Source organism: Microtus pennsylvanicus, chromosome 1, assembly GCF_037038515.1.
Source record: "Microtus pennsylvanicus isolate mMicPen1 chromosome 1, mMicPen1.hap1, whole genome shotgun sequence".
In the NCBI taxonomy this organism is placed as follows: Eukaryota; Metazoa; Chordata; class Mammalia; order Rodentia; family Cricetidae; genus Microtus; species Microtus pennsylvanicus.
The window spans coordinates 113572571-113591177 of record NC_134579.1 but is presented as its reverse complement, the minus strand read 5'-3'; the positions used below and the strand labels follow the sequence as shown (position 1 = coordinate 113591177).

The 18607-nt window shown below is 44.3% G+C and overlaps 1 protein-coding gene across 3 annotated transcripts in view; it reads left to right on the top strand.

Annotated features, from left to right (window-relative positions):
- Positions 1–16914, top strand: part of Kntc1 (kinetochore associated 1) — a 78124-nt gene extending 61210 nt beyond the window's left edge. For all 3 annotated transcript variants that reach the window (XM_075979183.1, XM_075979177.1, XM_075979180.1), the window contains 13 exons: positions 2978–3024; positions 4129–4207; positions 5725–5843; positions 6574–6709; positions 7187–7282; positions 7898–7954; positions 10241–10295; positions 10480–10543; positions 11085–11214; positions 11981–12070; positions 12509–12654; positions 13385–13475; positions 16743–16914. In XM_075979183.1, the coding sequence (XP_075835298.1) occupies positions 2978–3024; positions 4129–4207; positions 5725–5843; positions 6574–6709; positions 7187–7282; positions 7898–7954; positions 10241–10295; positions 10480–10543; positions 11085–11214; positions 11981–12070; positions 12509–12654; positions 13385–13475; positions 16743–16763 (1131 nt within the window). In that variant the 3' untranslated portion in view covers positions 16764–16914. The remainder of the gene's footprint in view (positions 1–2977; positions 3025–4128; positions 4208–5724; positions 5844–6573; positions 6710–7186; positions 7283–7897; positions 7955–10240; positions 10296–10479; positions 10544–11084; positions 11215–11980; positions 12071–12508; positions 12655–13384; positions 13476–16742) is intronic.
- Positions 16915–18607: the final 1693 nt, after the last annotated feature.

The following is an 18607-nucleotide window of genomic DNA, read 5'->3' as shown; positions in this document are numbered from 1 at the left end:
ATAACTACTGTAGCTTTAATTTAAAAAAAAAATAAAACAAAACAGAAAAGTCACAGCACTTGGGAGGAGAAGGTGAAAAGATCATTGCAGCTGTAAGGCCAGCCCTGTCTGCACAGCAAAGTTAGTCTAACCAGGGCTACCTACTAAAGAGCCTGTTTCAAAAGTAAAAATTAGAGGATTAAATATTGAAATAATGCTCAAATTTACTCTCTATCTTACAGTTTAATCAGTAATGTTCAAGATCTAGTTCTCCGCTGTGTTCAAAATCCAGAGTCTGCACTGATCCCCTCTGTTGTTAGTCTAAAACTTTCCCACAACTCCCTGGTCTCTTATGGCATTGACAAGTTTTGTTTGGTTGTTTGGATTTTTTTCTTTTCTTTCTTTCTTTCTTTTTCTTTTTTTTTTTTATTTCTTCTTTCTTTGGTTTTTGGTTTGGTTTTGTTTTTCGAGACAGGGTTTCTCAGTCAGTACCTATGGAATCTGTCCTGGAACTCACTCTGTAGACCAGGCTGGCCTCAAACTCACAGAAATCTGCCTGTCTCTGCCTCCCAAGTAATTTTGTTTGTTTTTATAATATTTCTATTATATGTATTGATGTGAGGTGAGGGGCACATGTGCAGTGTTCACAGAGGTCAGAGGACAACCTGTGTGAGTCAGCTCACTCCTACCGAGAGTAGAACTAGATTCAGCTCATGACACTTGGTGGCAAGCCCCCTTTCCCTGCTGGCCCGTTTGCCATCTGACACTGGCAGTGTGGAAGGGTGCTGGCTAGTTCTTTTAAACTGCCCTTCCATTTTGGTTTACCTAATATTTTCCTAAGATAGAATTCAAATTTTAGCTAGGTGTGGTGGTGCATGCCATTAACCTCAACACTCAGGAGGCAGCAGCAGGGTCAGGCTGAGTTGGAGCCTCACATGCTCTGCATAGCAAGTTCCAAGCCAGCCAGCGCTGCGTAGCAAGACCTTGCCTCAGAATAAGTAATCATCAAACTCAAATTCTTTGTTTAAGTATCATGCTGCATAAATAATGTTGATATATGCTATTTGGAAGAACATATCTGTTTGGTCCTTATAGGTAGTATTAATTTACTTGTGTGTGTGTGGTGTGTGTGTATTATTTATACGTACATGTGCTATAGCACACACATGGAGGTCAGGCCAACTTTGTGGAGTCAGTTCTGTCCTCTCTTTACAGGTTATATTAATTTAGATGCACATCTCGGCTAAGTTGTCCCTTTCTCTAATACATCCTGTTCTTCCCTTTGGAGCTATTAGGGGAAATATTTTGAGATAGTACAGCATAATAAAATTATCCACAAAAAAAATTCTCCCCCTACCTCATCTCCCCACCCCACATGTTAGCTTTGCCGCTGTTGATGAGTTTTGACATGTTTCGTTGTGGTGGTCCATTAACAGTCTGAAGAACGCGGGCTAATGTTGGAATTTCTCAGTGCTCTAATGTAGGCTGTGCGCTTTAGTCACGCTGGATAGATGATGAGTTCTTTACAGCAGAAGTGGCACATGGTTTTTGGTTTGGTTTTTTTTTTAAGAAATAGTATAATTGGCTCTAACATTTGTGGAAGGATTTAACAATCTCAATCCAGCTTTTTCAATAGTTTCTCTGAGTTTTCAGGTAGAACTTAATAAGTTGATTCTATGATTCCTGTGCTTATGTAGGAAGATAGTATTCTTGAAATGTATTTGTAAAAAAAATGGTATAACTAATACAAAATTAAGTATTATATTTAGTGGGTTTGTTTCAGTTGGGGTGCTAATCTGTTGCCCAAACTAGTTTCAACTCCCAGCCAAAAGCAGTTCTGCTGCAGCCTCCCAAATAGCTGTGACTAACTGTAGCTGGGCAGCTTCTATTTTTTGTTTGTTTGTTTGTTTGGTTGGTTGGTTTTTTGAGTCCTGATAAATAAATGTTAATCTGGCAAATGACTCATTTAAATTCTGTGGAGTAGCTCAGTGATAGAGCCCTAGCTCTCTTGCTTGACTGAGGCCCTGGGCACTGGGAAATTGAGCATGGGAGGAGCCAGCCTAGGCTACACAGTGAGACTCTGTTTCAAAAACAAAATAAACAAATCATACAAATCTCATGACCCTTTTTTATTTGTTTTATAGGCTGTCGGGCCTGAAACTTGAACTTGCTATATAGACCAGAGTCTTTCCTTGAACTCAGAGATTCACCTACCTGTGTTCCTCAGTGTTAGGATTAAGGGCATACTTTACTATGCCTGGCTTTGTTCCTTTTAAAATTTATCCAACAAATGCCACCTCCACTAGGACCCAAATGTTTGTTAACCTAAGGCCATGTGTGTGCTTGGAATTGGACTTTGACCTTAAAAGTACTCAGAATATGCCAGGCGTTGGTGGCGCACGCCTTTAATCCCAGCACTCGGGAGGCAGAGGCAGATGGATCTCTGTGAGTTCTAGGCTAGCCTGGTCTACAAGAGCAAGCTCCAGGACAGGCTCCAAAGCTACAGAGAAATCCTGTCTCTGAAAACAAAACAAACAAACAAACAGAAGCAGAAGTATTCAGAATATATTTATTGTGTGAATGAATGAGCATGGAGCCTTCATTTAAGCAAAAGTCATTAACCAATTAATCATAGTTATTTCCTCCACATAAATTTAGTTTTGTTTTTGCTTGTAAATCATTTTATTGTTTTATGTGTATGAATTTTTGCTTGTATGCATGTCCATGTACCACATGCATGCCCGATGCCTGCTAAAGTCAAAGGAGGGTGGCAGGTCCCTTGGAACTGGAGTTACAGACAGTTGTGAGCTATCCACCATGCTGGGAATCAAACCTGGGCCCTCTGCAAGAGCAACACGTGTGCTCTTAACTCTCTATTTTTATAAACATAGTTTTGTAATTTGTGGGATTCTGATAGCTATATTGTGCTAAGATGAAGTTTGTGTATCCATAACCTGCAGCCTTTAACTTTAACTTCTATTCTTCTCTGTTTTCAAAGAAAGCATCAGAGTTCTTTGGCCTGGAAGAGGATGAAGCGCTGCATAGGTATGCTTTCCTTCCAATGTGACCTACTCCTTGACACCCAGTAGGGGTCTTATTAGAAAAAGAGATTTACAAGTTAGATTTGGAAAGACTTCTTCGTGTAACTTGTGTCGGAGTCTCAGAGAAGAATCAGTCATTGCTATGACAAAGTCTCCACAGGCTGGGGAGGGAGTCAATAGCCAAGATTGAGGTTTTGAACCCTCTGTGAATGTTCAAGGACTTCAGCAGAGATTATTCCAAGCATAGAAAAACTCTACACCGCCCGGCTACTTTGCTTAGTCTTTTAAGGGTAAGTGTACCTTTGTCCAACTCAGATGCAGCCTCTGGCCTGTCTAATGAAGCAATTATGTGGAAAGCCCTAGTAGCAAGTCTAACAGTACTAGAAGGAATCTCTAGAGCTCACCTGTGAGACCAGAGCTTCCGTCTTTCCCCCCTGAGAGCTCCCTCTCCTCCAGCCTGTCTACTCCCTCTGGACCTTCCTAGGAGTGGCCTGCCAGTCCTGTACTAGAGTTCTTGTATCACTTACAAGGACCTCCTGTGTACTAGGGAAGCAATTTCCTGTGTGTGACACTCCCTGTGCCACAAGCTGTAGTTCGTGTCAGTTTGATCAATAACACTGGAAGGCTGACTGGCTATGTTAAAGAGAACTCATCGGAGTTCTTTCAAGCCAGCGTTTGTTCCCTACATTATCCTTGCAGCTGTGAAGGCTATCAAGAGAAAGCCAAACATCCGTACTGGGGACATGACTCATTGATTAAGAACACTGCTTGCTCTCCTAGTGGACCTGAGTTTCTTCCCAGCACCCACATGACAGCTCACAACTGTCTGTAACTCCAAGGCCAGGGGATCTGATGCCCTCTTCCGGCCTCTGCAGGCACCAGGCACACACATGGTGCACAGACACACATGCAGGGAAAGCAGTCACACACACAAAATAAACAACAATTTAAAATAAAAAAGTTGAAGCACCTTTGGAAGTAAACAAAACTGGCGTTGGCCCGTGTCCTGTCTGGTGTCTGGGATGTTGCCATTTACTGTGCAGAAGCGCAGCTCTGTTGTGTTGGCAGTCTACCTCGAAGTTTATAAATGTCTTTCTTTTTTCCCCAGAGTCGTCTATCTCCTGCAGTCTCGTCCGATTGATTATAGTTCAAGAATGCTGTTTGTATTTGCCACCTCAGCTACAAGTGTAAGCTCTAGAAACTTAATCAGAACACCTGCACATCTTAGCTTGGCATTTTCTCCCTGTGTGTTTTTTCACACTCGGTTTCATAAACACAATCCAGATAGGGCTCCCTACATACTTATCAGGCTGTGTCATTTGATGAGCAGGGGTCAGTGCACACATCACACTCCACTTAGTGCCATGGGTGCAGTGTCTGCTCTGCGGGCCATGATGCACCTGTTGGTAGCTCTCACGGTGCACGTTTTTCTGTTGTCCACGGTTATTAACTCCCTGATCGGTCAGCATTCCTGCTTCCAGGGGACTGTACAAGCTTGTCTCTATGCCCCATATGACCTGCTCGGACTCTGGTCACCCACTAGCCTCTCCCTGTGCTAAACTTCAGTATCCCTGAAGGGGACACAGTCTCCTTAGTGCTGAAATAGCAAGTATGGGCTCCTCTTGCGAGGCAGCTAGAGCAGAGAGAGGAGGGGTGAGGAACCACTGGGCACATGGTTCTCAGATAGACAGGAGGAAAATCTGAGGTGCTGGATGTCGGTTCATGGCAGTTCTTGCAAGAGAGTCTGTCCTTTGGCCATTCTTTAAGTGCAGCTGGTGTCCATTAACCAGTTAGCTGAGGCTCTGCAGGGAGCTGCTTTCCTCCTGACGCGCTGTCTGTAGGTGAACTGTCCGCTTTGAATACTACTAATGGATGCATCATCGTTAAATATGTTAATGTGTATTCAGAGGGGAGTTCATCGACGTGATACATATAAGAGCTGAGGAATTAAGAAAATTGTTATTGCTTCATCAAGGGCTGGGTGGTGGTGGTACACACCTTTAATCCCAACACTCAGGAGGCAGGGGCAGATCTCAGAGTTGGAGGTCAGCCTGGCCTGCAGAGCTAGTTCCAGGACAGCTATGATTACACAGAGAAATCCTGTTTCTTAATACAAAAACAAACGAACAAACAAAATAACAGAAAATCATTTCAAGGAAAGTCCTCTTTGGCTTCCAGTGCTGGCAGTGGCTCCAAGCAGCTAGGGGTCACTGCCTTGATCTGCCCGCAGAAGTAGCCACTACTTCATTAGTACCAGCAGTACAAATAGCAACAATTTGTAAAAGGCAAAGAACAAAGAGCCCTCTTAATATTTTGGACTTTTGCCTCCTGAAAGAGTCTCAGGAGTTCTCTCCAGGGGTCATGTTGAACTACTCTATTCTCTGCACTAGTTAAGAGCAGAGATAATTGAGTTCAAGAAAAGTGGAAAACTATGCCGGGCGGTGGTGGCGCACACCTTTAATCCCAGCACTTGGGAGGCGGAGGCAGGCGGATCTCTGTGAGTTCGATGTCAGCCTGGTCTACAAGAGCTAGTTCCAGGACAGGCTCCAAAGCTACAGAGAAACCCTGTCTTGAAAAACCAAAAAGAAAAGAAAAGTGGAAAACTAACCAAGGGAAGGGATGTTTTCATTACCTAAGTTGAAGTCTTTGGCCTGACCTTGGCTGCAGATTCCAGCTCAACCCCCCAAACCTCTTGGTTTTACAGACACTGGGCATGCGCCAGTTAACCTTTGCCCACAAGACACGAGCTCTTCAGTGTCTCCTCTATTTGGCTGACAAGGAAATGATAGAATCTCTCTTCAAAAAGCCCATTGAAGAAATGAAGTAAGTAGAACTAATTTATTGTAATAGAAAGAAGCAGCCAGGTTGTGGTGCACACCTTTAATCCCAGTGCTAGGAAACAGAGATCTTTGTGATCTTTGTGAGTTCAAGGCCAGCTGGGTTTACAGAGCAAGATCCAGGACAGCCAGGACTCTAATATAGAGAAATTTTGTCTTGGAAAACAAAAGAAAGGAAGGAAGAAACAAACAAACAAACAGATTTTATTTTTTCTATTTATATCTGACCGATAGCTTCTGAGCCTTGATTGAAGGAATGGCTGCTTCCTAGTTGCTCTATAAATGCAATCCCATAGCCAGGCGATGGTGGCGCACACCTTTAATCCAGCACTCGCAAGGCAGAAGCAGGTGTTTCTTTGTGAGTTCGAGACCAGCCTGGTCTACAGAGCTAGTTCCAGGACAGGCTCCAAAGCCACAGAGAAACCCTGTCTCGAAAAAACCAAAATAAATAAATAAATAAATAAATGTAATCCCATTACCTTGATTCCTGATGTTTTGGCAAAGGGGAAACAGGCTTATGAGAACTTCTTGTCTTCATCGTTTCTCCAGAGACTGGATGTTCTCTTGTTCAAATGATTTCTATCTATACTTTACCCTGTGAAGGTATCTGGAAGCCTAAATGAACAAGATTACCTCCTGTGGCCCTGTGGTAGCTTTGGTTTTAGATATAAATGTGAACCATAAGAATGATACTTAGAAACACCTCTGTTTTCTAGATCCTATCTGAAATGTATAACTTTCCTGGCATCATTTGAGACGTTGAATATTCCCATCACATATGAACTATTTTGCAACAGTCCCAAAGAAGGAATGATTAAGGGCTTGTGGAAGAACCACAGCCACGAACCTATGGTACGTAGAGTCACCACGCATGGCCAGGCATGGCACTCCTTTCCTTAACTATGCAGTGCGAGTCGCTCAGTCACCTACCTTTGCCCCCAGAGGTCTAATGCCCTAGACCTTGCCTGCATTTGCAGCTTGCAGTTTGGAACGATAAGGCAATTTGGAAGGCCCTTTCCAACCTTAGAGTACATGGGCTAGTTACCCTGTAAGAGAGAGCACTTGTACTTCCTTCCAAGGCCCGCCCTGTAGGAGGGCTGCCATTCTTTCCCGCCAAATCGCCTTACTGTTGCAGCTGGAACTGGGACAGAAATGAGGCCAGCTGTTCTTGGTTAGAAGCAGGAAAGGAAAGGAAATGGAGTCCCTCACTGAGATTAGGCATTAGACATTTGTGGGGTATGCCCATGTGTTTCATAAAGGTACTCTTCCATTACCGGTATCTTAAAGCAGTGTAATTTTGTTGTTTTCTTGTGGTGTTTTGGCTTTTAGGCAGTACGATTGGTAGCAGAGCTTTGTTTAGAATACAAAATCTATGACCTACAACTTTGGAATGGACTCTTGCAGAAGCTTCTTGGCTTCAACATGGTAAGTAAGACTCGGGGCTTCCTGAAGCACAGCATCCCCCACACGTGTTGAATCAGCACCGGGTTTGATGTATGCTGCAAGCCTTTGCTCTTGAGCCTGCCAGACTCAAGGACTGGTAGAGAAAGTTAAGCTCAAAATGGCCTTGGGGGGTTGAGAATGCTCCTCGGGACTGCTTCACAAGCAGTGCGAAAGCGTGGGCTCCATAGCAGTGTTGTAAGAAACCCAGTGCTCAGGCAGGAAGGCACGGGAGTCAGAGGTGTGGGGCCATGGTTTGAGCCATTCTGTGCTACATGAAACCCTGTCTCAGAAAGAAAAGGGGGGAAATGTGCACAGTTGCCAGATGTGCTGGTACACTGCAGTCCCAGCACTGTTGTGCACAGTTGCCAGATGTGCTGGTACACTGCAGTCCCAGCACTGTTGTGCACAGTTGCCAGATGTGCTGGTACACTGCAGTCCCAGCACTATTGTGGTTGCCCAGGAATTGAAGGCCAGCCTGGGCTGTAGAGTGAAGCCCTATCTCAATTTTTTTTTTAAATGTCTAATATTTTGTGTTGAGGTGTTGAAATTTAGCATTTTGGTAATCTTAAAATTCTTAAATTTTCTTCTCTTTTACAGATTCCTTACCTGAGAAAAGTTTTATCCTCCATTTCTAGTGTCCATTCATTATGGCAGGTGTGTGCTTTTCCTTTGAGGGACATTTCACTGAGTTTAATCTCTGTGCTTCGTAGTTTCTGGGCACCTTGTACTGAGCCGTCAGCTTCGTAGTAAAGAACAGAGCAGATAAGCCTAGGATGGCGTCCCAGCATCCTCCGCTGCCATCTCGCCTTCTGAGTCCCAGGCTTCGTGAGCCATTTGGTTCTGCTCCAGCCTTTGTCATAGAGCTGTTATTTTATATCCACTGGACCACCCTCTCAGAGACCTGGGATCACAGAGTGTTTATCTATCTCAGTCCACACTGACCTGGGATCACAGAGTGCTTATCTATCTCAGTCCACACTGTACCCTCGCAGAGACCTAAACATCTTTAAAGTTGAGGCTTCATCCATTCTTTTTCAATCTCATGAGTTGTGCACCTACATAATCAATGTACAGAAGTAGATCATTTAGGGGCTGGAGAGTTGTCTCGGTGGTGAAGAGCACTGACTGCTCTTCTAGAGGACCCAGGTTCAGCTCCCAGAACCCACCTGGCTGCTCACAACTATGTATAATTCTAAGATCTGAAACCCTCACACAGACTTACATGCAGGCAAAATACCAATGCACGTAAAATAAAAATGAATTAAGAATAAAATAAGATCATTTAGGGGCTGGAGAGACGGCTCAGTGGTATAGGCACTGGCCATCAAGCCTGACGGCTTGAATTCAAATCCTGGGTCCCACATGGTGGAATGAGAGAAACAATGCCCACAGTTGTCCTCGGCCTGCTGCATCACTTGCTCACAATAAGTAACATTTTTTAAAGGTTTTAAAAATGAGGTAATTTATTCTTAGTTTATTAGAATTGTGAAAATATACGAAGTAAAATATTAAAATTCTCTTTTGCCAGGTGTAGTGATGCACGCCTTTAATCCCAGCACTCAGGAGGCAGAGACAAGCAGATATCTGTGAGTTCAGGCCAGCCTAGTCTACAGAGCGAGTTCCAGGATGGCCAAGGCTCCACAGACAAGCCCTTTCTCAAAAACAATAATATTTCCCTTTACTAATCCTTTTAGAGGTACTTTCCTGTTACACAAATATACTGGTGGCCAGGCAGTGGTGGCGCACACCTTTAATCCCAGCACTCAGAAGGCAGAGCCAGGCCAGCCCTTTCTCAAAAACAATAATAAACAAATATACTGGTATGTGTGCACACACATAAATGCAGTCATGTTTTAAAGTGTTATTTTTCTTTAATTATGTCTGTGTGCACATGAGTGAAGGGCTTGAGGAGGTCAGAGAAGGGGGTTGGATCACCTGGAGCTGGAGTAAAGGCAGCTGTGAGCCACCTGACATAGCTGCTGGAAAATGGACTTGTGTCCTCTGCGTGAGCAGCTGCGACTCTGAGCCCTTAAGGTGCTGTTTCCATGTCACAGGAGGATCGGGAGATGTTCAGTCTCACGATCGTAGATAGAGCTATCTTTGTTTATGAAGGGAGAATCCCCTTTTTCAAAAGAGTGTCATTCGGTGGCTGACCACCACTATGAGCTAATATTAAAATGTTTGCCTCACTTCAAAAAGAAACCTCAGAGCTGGGACTGTTGCTCAGGGAAGCATGCATGAGGCCCTAGATTCAGTCCCTAGTTACTGCCCAAAAAAAGAAAAAGAAAAAAGAGCCCCATATCCGATAGCCATCCTTCCCTTCTTCCAACCCCTCGGGACTCCTAGTCTTTGTATGGATTTATTTGTTTTAGACATTTCACATCAATACGTGACCTTCCATGTCTGACTTCTCTCCTATAGCTAAACACCACATTATAGCATTTTTCCATTCTTCATTTCTTTTACTGCCAAATATATGCAAATATAGTAGGCCCTTACTCTCTGTGAGGGTTAGTTCTAGGACAGCACCACCCTGCAGATTCCATAATCTTTGGCTGAATCCCATGTATGAAAAAGCATACTATTTGCATGTAGCATACTCACTTCTTTCTATAAATTTATTTTTTTATTTATTTTACTTAGTTATTTTGGGTGGATGCGTGTTTGTGGGTGGCAGTCAGATGACAGCCTGTGGGAGTCCTCACCTTCTACCATATGGGTCCCATCAAACTCCAGTCACCTTTATCCATTGAGCCGTCTCACCAGTGTATATTTTAAGTCATTTCTACATCACTCATAACGCGTAATGCTATATAAGTAACTGTAATACAGTATCATGTAGGAATCATGACAGGGATGCTCAATATGGACATATGGTTTTAGTCCTAGCATGCATGATAGAAGCTTTGATAGAATTCCTCAGTGCCCATATTTCCACAGGTCCCCTACTTCAGCAAGGCCTGGCAGCGTGTGATCCAGATCCCTCTGCTCTCAGGTAAGCTTCTGGCCTCTCAACATCCACAGTAGCATTTTGGGGTTGTTTTGTGGTAAGACAGGGCTTTGCACTATAGCCCAGGCTAGCTTTAAACAGCATTGCTACCTCAGCCTCCCGCACCATGCCTGGCTGACTGTGGCATTGATGATGAGTGCCTGTGTGTTTGTTACCCTTTCTTCTGCAGCCTCCTGCCCTTTGAGACCCAGTCAGTTATCAGATTGCCGTGAGAGTCTCATCGCCATCCTAGAGTAAGTAGATGTGTGTTTTCTCATGAATGTTAGACTTGTTGCCTTGATGTTCCCTTCCAGTCAACATCTTGACCACAGGGGGATTAAAGGCGTGCACCACCGCCGCCCAGCGCATCTATTAGTTTTGCACCGCCTGCTTTCCACATGTGCTGGAAAGTTTTCTCCAAAGCTGATGGTCGCAGCACTCTGAGATTAGTGCTGCAGGTTTACAGTGCCTTTTCTTGCTCAGTTCTGAAGTGTTGTCACATGGACCCAGGGCATCTAAGAATTTTCCTTGTTTGTTTTTGTTGCCCCACCACCACCCTAGACAGGGTTTCTCTATGTAGACCTGGCTTCTGGAACTCGCTCTGTAGACCAGGCTGGCCTGATCCTCTTGCCTCTAGGATTGCTCTCAAAGGCTCATTCCTAACGAGTAAAAATGTACTGTGTAGCAGCACTTAGGCATTTAAAGTAATGGACGGTGAACGGGAAGTTCAGTAGAAAGAGAAGCTAATGTGGTGTAGTAATCTGTCAAGTCACTAATTACTGCCTCTCCTCGAAGATGCCCAGTTTCGGATGACCTGGACATGATGGGAGTCGCCAAGCAGTATGTCCAGCTAGAGCTTCCCGCTTTTGCACTGACTTGTCTGATGCTCATGCCCCACTCTGAGAAAAGACATCAGCAGATTAAGGTATCTTGTATGTTGTTCCTCTCGGGTTGCCAGGACGTACTGCCTGTCCCTCGGAAGAGTGCCTTTTCATTCACCAGACCTATAAAGCTCAGTGTGGGGGAAGCAGCTGATGGATCGTAGCAAGACTGACTGACGTGTAGCTGCAGGGCATCTTAAAAGGCGCTTAGGCATTGTTCTGTTGTCTGGGGAGACTGGCTAGGTGTGGCACATGCATCTTATTTTTTTCAACTGTTTTGTTTTCTTTTTCAACACAGGGTTTCTCTATGGCTGTCCTGGAACTGTAGACCAGGCTGGCCTCAAACTCAGAGATCTACCTGCCTCTGCCTCCCAAGTTCTGGGATTAAAGATGTGCACCACCACCACCCAGCTCATTTTTTTCAATATTTAATAGAACAGATGAACTTTTAGTTTAAGTAAAAGTGTGTACAAAATTGACCCTGAAGAGAGTTACACAACTCCAGTGAATGTCACTCTCCTTCCTCTGGTCTAGTTTTGTGCTTCTTTCCCCTCCCTTGGTCTTGTGTGTCCCAGACTGGCCTCCAGTTCACTGCGTAGCCAGGGATGGTCTTCCTCCACCTGAGTGTCATGACTACAGGCATGCTCCACTCTGCTCGCCCAGGTTAAGTCTGGGGCAGACACTCTACCAAGTGGGTTCAGGCCCAGTTACCAAACTAAAGAATCCTACAAAAATTTTTAAAACTTTCCAGACTTGACAGCAACTAGTAATAATAACCCTTTTTAATTATGCTTTAATTTTTCCCCCTAGAATTTCCTGGAATCATGTGATGCTCAGATCATTTTACAGCAGTTAGAAGAACATATGAACACGGGCCAACTAGCAGGATTTTCAAATCAAGTAAGGGCAGTTTCGTTTCGTTTGCTGTGTCTGAGCATAGAAGGTAATTCTTATCTCCAAAATACTGTTCCTCCACTCGTCAGGTTCCTGGGGATGTGACTCGGTGGTAGAGCACTCACGAGCATACTCAGGAGCCTGGTTTCAATCCCCACTGTTACGTAAAAGATAAAAAGCAGGTGCCATGGCTGTCTTGTTTACTGCTGTGCCCCCTAGAGAAACCGTACCCTTTTATACTTGTAATTAGATCCTCTTCCTCACTTTAAAAACACCCAAGTGCGTACCAACAGTAGCTCTGTATTTATACACTGCACTGAGCCGTGTGCCCCTCCCGGAGCCTTAATGCCAAAGACTGACATCTCAACCCTGTTGGGAATTCGTCATTGGCGAAGATTTAGGATTAAATACATTTTTGATATAATGATAACTTTCATTCCATAGATTAGAAGTCTGATTCTGAATCATGTCATAAATAAGAAGGAATTTGGAATTTTGGCAAAGACAAAATATTTTCAATTGTTGAAATGGCATATGATAAACACCAACAATATCACCGAATTGGTAAACTATTTGGCAAATGATTCGAGGTAAGTTAACATGGGGAGACATCAATTTACTGTAGAATTTCCTTAAACTGTGTCTTGATTCTGGAGAAAAGCAGCCATTCTCGAGCTGTGTGGTTGAACCTGAGGCTGCAGTTGTAAGCCGGGCACTCCTGCAGTCTCAGGAGTTCATCTTCCCGTGTCTTGGAACCTTGGAACATGAATCTGTCATCCAGTAATTAAAGGAGCTGTCTGGATCCTCAAAATAGGCTTCTCATAGTCCTGCTCCAAACCCTAAATTACAACTTTCTTCCTCAATGCTTGCGTGGCGCACTGCTGGTCTTATGTAACATGCAGTTCTTGCTAAGCTTGGTCAGTTAGCTTTCTGCACCCACAAGTTGAGAAACGGAGCTGCTTGAGCTGGAGCCAGGATTGGGTATGGAAAGAAAGAAGGGAAATACAACTGATACTCTAGAAGGGAAAGTGCGGTCAGAGAAATTGGCCTTGGCTCCATCCTCCAGCTGGCCACTCAGGGGTGCCCATTCTCCTCCACATTCCATGACTCCAGCTGCTTGTTTATCCTCAGGATCCAGTCATGATTCCATTGTCGTATATGGATGAATGTTAATTTTTGAGTTAAAACTGGGCTGTGTAATAAACTTTATGTGAAGAATACAGTTTGACACGTTATGACATCTATATATTGTTGAAGTCATCACCACAGGAATCACCCCCAAGGGTCTCCTCACGTCCACCTTGTTCTTTCTGGTTCCAGTTTAGATGAAGCATCAGCTTTGATAACTGAGTATTCAAAGCATTGTGGGAAGCCTGTGCCACCAAACGCAGCTCCGTGTGAAATCCTGAAGGTAAAGCCAGCTAATTATTGCTCCAATTCAAATGAGACCATTTATAGATTTTAATTAAATTATTATTTGCATATGCGTGCTTGTATGCATGTGTGTGTGTGTGTGCACCCCTGTTCACATGCATACACATATAGAGGTCAGTCCTTCCACTATGGATTCTGGAGATGAAATTAAGATTGTTGAGTTTACATGGCAAGCACTTTTATATGCTAAGCACCTTGCCAGCCCTACTATCTCTATTTCTAATCTTGCAACTTGTAGCACAAATTCTAATTGTTCATAATAAAAACCAGAGCCAGATATTAGGGGTGAAAACTGAGAGGTCAGAGAAGCAGAGCAGCAGCCACTAGACAGACCTTTTACCTCTACCGAATCCTTAGACCAAAAGGGCCATCCTGTCCTCAGATTGCATCCTCTGACTAACTGCTTCCTCAGACTCCACTCAGTTTGACTGTTTAGACTGCTGCCTCAGGCTGCTGTTCAGACGGCAATGAGCTCCTGTCTCCTCCCACCTTATATTCTTCTCTCTTCCTACCCATATCACCCCTGTCTCTACCACCCTAGTGCTGTAGAATCCCTAGTGCCGGGATCACTTTGTGTGAGCTCTTTCTCTTCAAGACTGGGTCAATTCATGTAGCCCAGGGTAACCCTCTGCCTCTACCTCCCGAGTCCTGGGATTAAAGGTGTGTGCCTGGCCTCTAGTGGCTTAGCTCTGCACTTTGATCTTCAGGCAAGCTTTATTTGTTAAGACAAAATATCACTACAGCAACTGACTCTGTATATTCAAGCAACAGTCACATTTGTATGTGCCGGTACATTAACGTATCATATGACTGGGTTCCCTCTGAGCATGGTGTTATGCCAACATCACAGTGTATATACACAAACCTAGATGGTCTCAGTGTGCCACCCAGTGTCCCAGTATGTCCTCTTGATGCAGGTGGAAGACCCAGGAAGCCTGAGTTTGCTGCTAGTACAGCAGCAGACTCTTCTTTTTTTGGGGGGGCGGATTTCGAGACAGGGTTTCTCTGTGTTGCTTTGGAGCCAATCCTGCAACTAGCTCTTGTTTGTAGACCAGGCTGACCTCAAACTCACAGAGATCCGCCTGCCTCTGTCTCCCGAGTGCTGGGATTAAAGGCGTGCAGCACCACCACCCGGCCTAAGACTCTACTAAGCTATAAAGTGTCTTCTTTAAGCACTTTGGCCCTTAACAGCACAGCAGTTCCTCATGTTATGAGGGCCCGCAACCATAAGAGTATTATTATTGCTACTTTATAACTATAGCTTTGCTTCTGTTATGAATCACAATGTATTTTTGTAGATAAAAGGTTTTCCAAGGAGGTCATGACCCACAGGTTGAGAACACTGTGCTAACAGACTGTTTAAACAGTGTGTGTGGTGAGTAGCCTAGCACCATCAATTGTGATCATTATCACTTGGCAACCTGGCTGTCCTGTAACTCGCTCTGTAGACCAGGCCGACCTCAAGCTCACAGATCCTCCTGCCTTGCCCCTGCAGTACTGTGATGAAAGGCAAACAGCACTGTGCCAGCTCCAGTGTCAACTATTATGTGCACATAATTATGCTCCCCATGAACATGAGCAATGCATTGTACAACCATGAGATCACTAAGCCCCACAGGCCAAGTGACCTGCCTGAGTCATTTGCTGCCTAATGGCTCAGCAGTGAGTAAAACCCCAGGGGTTTACCCCAGGGCCTTTTGACATGCTCTAGTACACCTGCATTTTTTTAAAGTTTTTTTTTAATATTTACTTATTTATTATATATACAATATTCTGTCTGTGTGTATGCCTGCAGGCTAGAAGAGGGCACCAGACCCCATTACAGATGACTGTGAGCCACCATGTGGTTGCTGGGAATTGAACTCAGGACCTTTGGAAGAGCAGGCAATGCTCTTAACCTCTGAGCCATCTCTCCAGCCCCTACACCTGCATTTTACCTTCTGTAAATAGCTAGCTGTGTTCGTGTCTGTCATTGTCTTCTGGCTAGACACTGTCATGACAAATACTGAAGAGAGACAGTTTAAAGTAGCCAAGATTCTAAGATTGCAGCCCACGGCCATGGCTCATTTTCATACTGTGGCCAGACAGAGGATGACATCAAGATAGAAAGAATCAGGCCTGGAGAGATGGCTCGGGTTAAAAGCACTATGTGCTCTTCCAGAGGTTCTGAGTTCAGTTCCCAGCAACCACGTGGTGGCTCACAACCATCTGTAATGAGGTCTGGTGCCCTCTTCTGGCCTGCAGTCATACTTGCAGGCAGAACACTGTACATATAATAAATAAATCTTTAAAAAACAAAGATAGAAAGAATCAGGCAGGGAGTGGCAGGGGCAGGAAACACATGTCAAGGCACAGCCTTCCTCAGCTGAGTCCTCTAACCCAGCCCATCTCTAGGTGCCACCACCTTCCAGTGAGTGAGCAAACTGGCACCCAATAGGTACTGCTCAGCAGTGCCACCAGGTGGAGATCAGGGACACCCAATACTGACACCGTAAAAGCTCAATATTAACTTGCAAAATGAGAATGTTGATTGCACTGTATTTGTAATCCTTAAAGTTTGTTTCTTTCTAGTTGTACCTATCTTCAAATGCAAGGTGCTTTTATATGCTCACATTAACACTAGCTGAGTCAGGTTCTGTGCTTACCTAACAGTTTTCTGTTTAAAATCTAGACCTTGCCAGGCGGTGGTGGCGCACGCCTTTAATCCCAGCACTCGGGAGGCAGAGGCAGGCGGATCTCTGTGAGTTCGAGACCAGCCTGGTCTACAGAGCTAGTTCCAGGACAGGCTCCAAAGCCACAGAGAAACTCTGTCTCAAAAAACCAAAAAATAAAAAAAATAAAAAAATAAATAAATAAAATCTAGACCTTGTGCTCACAAGATGGCCTAGCAGGGAAGACCAGCTGCTGTCAGGCCTGATTATGTGAGCTTAATCCCCTGGACCCACAAAGCTGTCCTGACACCCATGTACATGTGCACTCGTGCACGCGCGCGCGCGCGCACACACACACACAGTAAATGTAAGCCAGGCGGTGGTGGTGCACGCCTTTAATCCCAGCACTCGGGAGGCAGAGGCAGGCGGATCTCTGAGTTCGAGACCAGCCAGGTCTACAAGAGCTAGTTCCAGGACAGGCTCCAAAGCCACAGAGAAACCCTGTCTCGAAAATAAAAATGGTAAATATAATAATAATGGTAATGGGGGCCTGATACTCATGAGTTTTGTTTCTGTTTTTTCCCCCCATTTAGGTATTTCTTGGTGGATCATAGTAAATCAAACGACCTTTTCAGAAACAAGAGGAAGTTTGGAGTCTGCTACTAACTAATCATATTTATTGCAGTATATAAATTGTACAATCATTATTATCATTATTCTGAAAGGAATAAGACTTTCAATATTAACATAACTATTAAGTTTCTCACATGCTGAATTAATAAATATTTTAATATTGGTTCCTTGTTTAATTTGGAGTCTGTTTTTTGCACTGTGCATGAAAGAAATAAAATGTAAAAATAGTCCAGCTATCAGGCTGGAGAGGTGTCCAGCAGTTAAGAGTTACGACTGTTCTTCCAGAGGACCCAGTTCAGTTCTCAGCACCCACAGGGCAGCTCAGAACCGTGCACATATACACATACATGCAGGCAAAATACTCATATAGTTAAAACTAAAAATGAATAGTCCACCCTTCTCTCGGAAGGAATCATGTACTTAAGTTCCTGTTTCTTCCATGTATAAAATCCTATCTTGTGGGAAAACTAAATTCATTTTTATATCCTCTCCCTCCACGGTCAACATATACTTAACTCCCGTAAGACCAGAGGCCGTCGGAACCTGACCCCCAAAACTGGTTTTGCCAGTCTATTGGGCAATCTGGACTTGACAGTGATAACATCATTGAGTGTCCTCAAAAGAGCAGCGGTAGCCGGGCGGTGGTGGCGCACGCCTTTAATCCCAGCACTTGGGAGGCAGAGGCAGGCGGATCTCTGTAGGTTCAAGACCAGCCTGGTCTACAAGAGCTAGTTCCAGGACAGGCTCCAAAACCACAGAGAAACCCTGTCTCGAAAAACAAAACAAACAAAAGAGCAGCGGTTCCTTCTCTAAAAGATTGTGGATCTTCAGATTGATAATTCTGCCGTTTTCATTTCATTTCCTGAAAGTCAGGGTCGACTTGTGAAAAGTTGTCAGACATCCTCAATGTAAAATGTCAGCCCTAACTCTAAGCTCCTCCCCCTTTCAGAACATCAAATGAAGACTCATGCTGGGCAGTGGTGGCACATGCCTTTAATCCCAGCATTCGGGAGGCAGAGGCAGGCGGATCTCTGTGAGTTCGAGACCAGCCTGGTCTACAAGAGCTAGTTCCAGGACAGGCTCCAAAAATCACAGAGAAACCCTGTCTCGAAAAAACAAAAAAAAAAAACAACAAAAAAAGTGAAGACTCATTTGAATAGTGGCTTTCTGGTTTTGGTAGTCGATACAAGAAAGGACTTTGGAAGCTCTTGTGTACTGTTAGTGATTGTCTGCCCATGTCCTGCCTGGAAAATCATCATTGTTTATGGAAAGTGGCTTTAATAAAGCTGCATACAGTTTGGCTTACGGGGGGCGGGGGGATCCTGTCTTGGAGTGGGTTATGGCTCAGCTGGTAAAGTCTTGCCGTACAAGCACAAGGAACAGAATTCAGGTTTCCAGCATCCACATAAGACATGCAGGACTGTGGCTTGTGCTTGTTAGACAGAGGATCCCCGAATATTCCTAGTCTGCCATTCCAGGAAATGACATGATCTGGGTATGGTACTGTCAAAACTAAGATGGAGAAGAGTTGAATAAGACACCCCAGGGGAACCTATCATACATGTCTTGGGGCACATGCATACAAGGCTGTATACATGGTAGTAAAATATTGCCCAAGGTTATTCTGTCAGCGTTTATATAATGTTTTTTTTTTTTTGAGACAGGGTTTCTCTGTAGCTTTGGAACCTGTCCTGAACTAGCTCTGTAGACCAGGCTGGCCTCGAACTCAGAGATCCACCCACCTCTGCCTCTGAAGTGCTGGGATTAAAGGCGTGTGCTACCAATGCCTGGCTCACTCACTTTCTAAACTCACTCATCAGCCCCC